The sequence below is a fragment of the Dipodomys ordii genome, unplaced genomic scaffold (genome assembly GCF_000151885.1).
Source record: "Dipodomys ordii isolate 6190 unplaced genomic scaffold, Dord_2.0 Scaffold103, whole genome shotgun sequence".
In the NCBI taxonomy this organism is placed as follows: domain Eukaryota; kingdom Metazoa; phylum Chordata; class Mammalia; order Rodentia; family Heteromyidae; genus Dipodomys; species Dipodomys ordii.
In genome coordinates, this window is record NW_012267319.1 from 3,266,122 (window position 1) to 3,271,044 (window position 4,923).

The 4,923-nt window shown below is 66.0% G+C and overlaps 1 protein-coding gene across 1 annotated transcript in view; it reads right to left on the bottom strand.

The window, feature by feature from the left end:
- The window catches only part of Tspear (thrombospondin-type laminin G domain and EAR repeats), a 32,290-nt gene that overhangs the window by 12,171 nt on the left and 15,196 nt on the right, over window positions 1-4,923 (bottom strand). Inside the window, exons 8-9 of the mRNA XM_013027365.1 lie at window positions 3,950-4,188; window positions 575-665 (exon numbers count right to left, since the gene is read on the bottom strand). Of these exons, the coding sequence (XP_012882819.1) occupies window positions 575-665; window positions 3,950-4,188 (330 nt within the window). The remainder of the gene's footprint in view (window positions 1-574; window positions 666-3,949; window positions 4,189-4,923) is intronic.

Sequence of the window (4,923 nt, forward strand, 5' to 3'; positions counted from 1 at the left end):
GTGGGGACACAGTGCTCAGACCCGCGGATGGGGTGGGGGTGGACCCGGGGCCGTGGGGACACAGTGCTCAGACCCGCGGATGGGGTGGGGCTGGACCCGGGGCCGTGGGGACACAGTGCTCAGACCCACGGATGGGGTGGGGCTGGACCCGGGGCCGTGGGGACACAGTGGTCAGACCCATGGATGGGGTGGGGGTGGACCCGGGGCCGTGGGGACACAGGAGTCCAAACTTCTGCAAAGCTAAGGAGCCTGCGGGTCACTCGTTGGGAAGACCACAGGGGCCACAGCCCAACACTGCACTCGGTTCCACGCATGGACTTTCTACGTGAACGAGCTAGTGACCAGACTCCACTGCTCTAGCCATTCCTCTGTCCTCCATCCATCCATCCATCCACTCAGCACCAATCCAGTGCTTCCCCCCTGCCACCCACCATGCATTCGCCATCCATCTGTTCCTTTATCCTCCCAGCCACCTGCCCGCCACCCTTGTGACCTCTGCCGTCCGGGAAGGACAATGTTTGCGTGTCAGGGGCAGCAGCCCCCGAGCCCCGGGGGTGGGAGGAGCCGCACGTACAGTGAACAAGCCTTTGGTTCTCCTCCTGCTGCCGATGAAGAACTGGGCTCCTTGCACGGAGAGTGTGTCAGGGAAGGACACATCGGCCACTCTGAAAACAGCAGTGGACAGTTGAGTTACAGGAGCAAGGCCGCGCCCTGCTGTGATTACAAAAGACCCGTGAGCACAGTGCTCACGCCCGGGCCACCGCGACAGGCTCAGGCCCTGTACTTACACTGCAGGCAGCCGTCTGTCTGAGGCCCGGCCCGCGGGGAGAGCTCGGGCCGCACCCTCTCCCAGCCTCCTCCCCCAGCCTCCTCTGGGCCTCAGCTCCCCAGGAGGAGCTGCCCTCCTCTGTAAATATCATCCGGACTCAGTTCAACACCTGATCCCAAGTAAGAACGGGTTCACAGGCACCGGGGCTCGTGATGTGGGGAGGGGGTGATGCTGGGGGGGATGTGGGGGAGGGGTGATGCAGGAAGGGCATGACGTGGGGACACTTTCCCCCAGGACAGGAGTCTTCACTTGGCAAAGAGATGCTTAGTGGCTCTTCCTCCCCCCGCCCCTCCCGGCCTCCACTGAGCACTGTGTGCAGTGACTGGAGCAGAGGAAGGAGCCCTGGAGCCCCCAGGGCGATGGGAAGCGCTGGTGTGGATGTGAGCGTGGCTGAAGTCGAGAGCTGCGGGTGAGGCCGGCCACAGGAGGCTGGCCACGCGGCATCGCGGCCACGCAACACCGCGGCCAGAGGCCCCGGGAGGAGCGCTGGGGAGCCCTGACCCCGTCCTGCTCACAGTGCTACCCTCTCCTCAAGCACCCCCCGCCCCCCCGGCCGTCAGACTGCAGCTGCCACGGAGGCCCGCTCCGTCCCGCTGTCCACAAAGCCTAATCCCATGGGACACAGCACGGCCCTCCCTGAATGGCTGAGTGTGGGACAGCTGCCCTGCCCGGCCTGCGCCAGGGGCTCCCACTCGGTCCACAGCCGCCGGCTGGCTCTTCCTCCAGGAGGCTGCACACTTCCTCCACACTGCCTGTTCTTCCTCCAGGAGGCTGCGCACTTCCTCCCCACTGCCAGCCCCTCTTCCTCAGGAGGCTGCACTTCCTCCCCACTGCCAGCTCCTCTTCCTCCTGGAGGCTGCACTTCCTCCCCACTGCCAGCCCCTCTTCCTCAGGAGGCTGCACTTCCTCCCCACTGCCAGCTCCTCTTCCTCAGGAGGCTGCACTTCCTCCCCACTGCCAGCTCCTCTTCCTCAGGAGGCTGCACTTCCTCCCCACTGCCTGCCCCTCTTCCTGCTGGAGGCTGCGCACTTCCTCCCCACTGCCTGCCCCTCTTCCTCCTGGAGGCTGCACTTCCTCCCCACTGCCTGCTCCTCTTCCTCCTGGAGGCTGCACTTCCTCCCCACTGCCTGCCCCGCTTCCTCCTGGAGGCTGCACTTCCTCCACTCACTCTGGGTGTCCATTTTGAAAACCCGAGAGAGACTTCCTGGTCATTCTGTTGCAGGTCAGGCGGATGATCTGCAGGTGTCAGTGCCACGGCTCCTCGTCACCCGTGCTGGGACATGCCCAGGAGTCTGGTGACCATGCAGCCCAGCCGCACCGGCTTCTGTGCTGGTTCAGAGCCCTTCTGGCCTGCAGCTTTCTCTTGGGGTTCTGCCTGCCCAGAGCAGCCAGCAGTGGGGCTCCCCTTCTCTTGGTGCTTGAACTTTAGGGCACCTCATGAATTTTGGGGGGGCGGGAGAGCTGCTGTGATAGAGACGCACGAGGTCCAGGTGTGCAGTGCGTGTCTGTAGGCCTGGCTGTAGGAGGCACAGGCAGGAAGATCAAGGTCCTGACTGGCCATGGGCAAAACACCCATCTGAAAAACAGAGTGGACAGGGCCCTGGGTGTGGCTCCAGTCGCACAGCCAGCAGAAGGCCTCGAGTTCAAACCCCAGTACCATCCAAACCAAACAAAGCTCAGCTTGCATAAAGACCAAGGGTCCCTTTGTTACCAAGTAGGTTTCTTGGTTACAAAACAGGAAGCAGGCACCTCTGAGAGTAATAGCTTCAGATAATGGCAGCTTCACTACAAACAGAGTCATCATGGTGGACTGCAGGACTCACCGAGGCCAGGCCAGCTGGCTTAGGGCAGACCATACCAACAAGGCAAAGACCAGGACCTGGAGCAAACGCAGGCCCGAGGTCCTGGTGTGCACAGAGCCCCTGGGGCTTTTCACATCACCAGCTCTGTGTGGCCTGCAGAGGTGCAGCCACCAGGCCAGGCCCGGCCCTCATGGGCCTGCTGGGCACACAGGGGTGCTTCACCAGCTCTGTGTGGCCTGCAGAGGTGCAGCTGGACAGCTGCTCCAGCTGGCCTCACTGGCCTGACACTGCGGTCTCTGCAGAGGTGACGCTGGGGAGGGAGGGGAGAGGTGACACTGGGGAGAGAGGGGTGATGCTGGGGAGAGAGGGGAGGAGTGACACTAGGGAGGGAGGGAAGGGGTGACACTGGGGAGGGAGGGGAGGAGTGACACTGGGGAGGGAGGGGTGATGCTGGGAGGGAGGGGAGGGATGATGTGGGGGAGGGGTGACATTGGGGAGGGAGGGGTGACACTGGGGAGGGAGGAGTGGGGCGGGGGAGTGCCAGCCTGCTCCATGCAGTGCACTGAACACTCAGCCTGGGCCTGCTCCTCCAGGACACCGGACCCTTCTCTGCAGGGCCCGCCCCTTCTCCCGTCCTGTCCCCACCCAGGGTGGTGCCCGTCCTCCCCAAGGGACCTCAGCTGACTCCTCCAGGGTGGCTTCTAAGGCCCCGCCACAGCCTGGGCCATCTGGGGCCCCAGGGTGCGCACAGCTGAGGGTGGGCTGGGGAGGCAGGGGAGGACAGGGGAGGGCAGAACAGGGTGGGGAGGATGGGGAAGACAGGGGAGGGCGGGGAGGATGGGGAGAATGGGAGTGTGGGGAGGACAGGTGGGGAGGTCAGGGAGGATGGGCGGAGAGACTGGGAGGGTGGGGAGGATCTGGAGGGAGGATGAGGAGGGCAGGGAGGATGGGGAGGGCAGGAAGGAGAGGAGGGGAGGACAGGCCAGAGGGACAGGGAGGATGGGGAGGGCAGGGAGATCGGGGAGGATGGGCAGGGAGGGTGGGGAGGACCGGGAGGGAGGATGAGGGCAGGGAGGATGGAGAGGATAGGAAGGAGAGGAGGGGAGGACAGGCCAGAGGGACAGGGAGGATGGGGAGGGCAGGGAGGGCGGGGAGGACGGGCAGGGAGGATGGGGAGGGCAGGGAGGGCGGGGAGGATGGGCAGGGAGGGAGGATGAGGAGGGTAGGGTGGGCGAGGACAGGGAGGACGGGGAGGGAGGACGGGCAGGGGGATGAGGAGGGCAGGCGGGGAGGGCGGGTCCCGCGCCCCAGTACCTACACGTCCACGGGGAGGCCGCAGTCCGTGGTGAGGGAGAAGGACCCCTGGGACACGGCCAGGACCAGGGTGTGCCAGCGGCTGTCCGCGAGGCCGGGGCTGCGGAAGGACACGCGGGTCTGCCAGGCGCCGGCCGCGTCCTCGCTGAGGAACAGGAAGTGCAGCTGGGTGGATGAGAACCGCAGCCCGAGCAGCAGCGCGTCCCGCTCCTCCGCCACCACGGACAGCAGGTACTCGTTCTTCTGCGGAGAGCGGGCGTGAGGGGCGGGGCCGGAAGGGGCGGGGCCAGCGGGAGGGGTGGGCCTGGCCAACGGGAGGGGTGGGCCTGGCCAACAGGAGGGGTGGGCCTGGCCAGTGGGAGAGGAGGATGGGGCCAACGGGAGAGGCGGGCCTGACCAATGGGAGAGGAGGATGGGGCCAACGGGAGGGGTGGGCCTGGCCAACGGGAGGGGTGGACCTGGCCAGTGGGAGAGGAGGGTGGGGCCAACGGGAGAGGCGGGCCTGACCAATGGGAGAGGAGGATGGGGCCAACGGGAGGGGTGGGCCTGGCCAACGGGAGGGGTGGGCCTGACCAATGGGAGAGGAGGATGGGGCCAACGGGAGGGGTGGACCTGGCCAGTGGGAGAGGAGGATGGGGCCAACGGGAGAGGCGGGCCTGACCAATGGGAGAGGAGGATGGGGCCAACGGGAGAGGCGGGCCTGACCAATGGGAGAGGAGGGTGGGGCCAACGGGAGAGGCGGGCCTGGGGAAAGGTGGGACCAATGCGAGAGGCGTGCCTGGCCAATGAGAGAGGAGGGTGGGGCCAACGGGAGAGGCGGGCCTGGCCAATGAGAGAGGAGGGTGGGGCCAACGGGAGAGGCGGGCCTGGCCGATGGAAGGGGTGGGCCTGGCCAGTGGGAGGGGAGGGTGAAGCCAATGACAGAGGAAGGCCAGTGGGAGAGGAGGGTGAGGCCAATGGGAGAGACAGGTCTGGCCA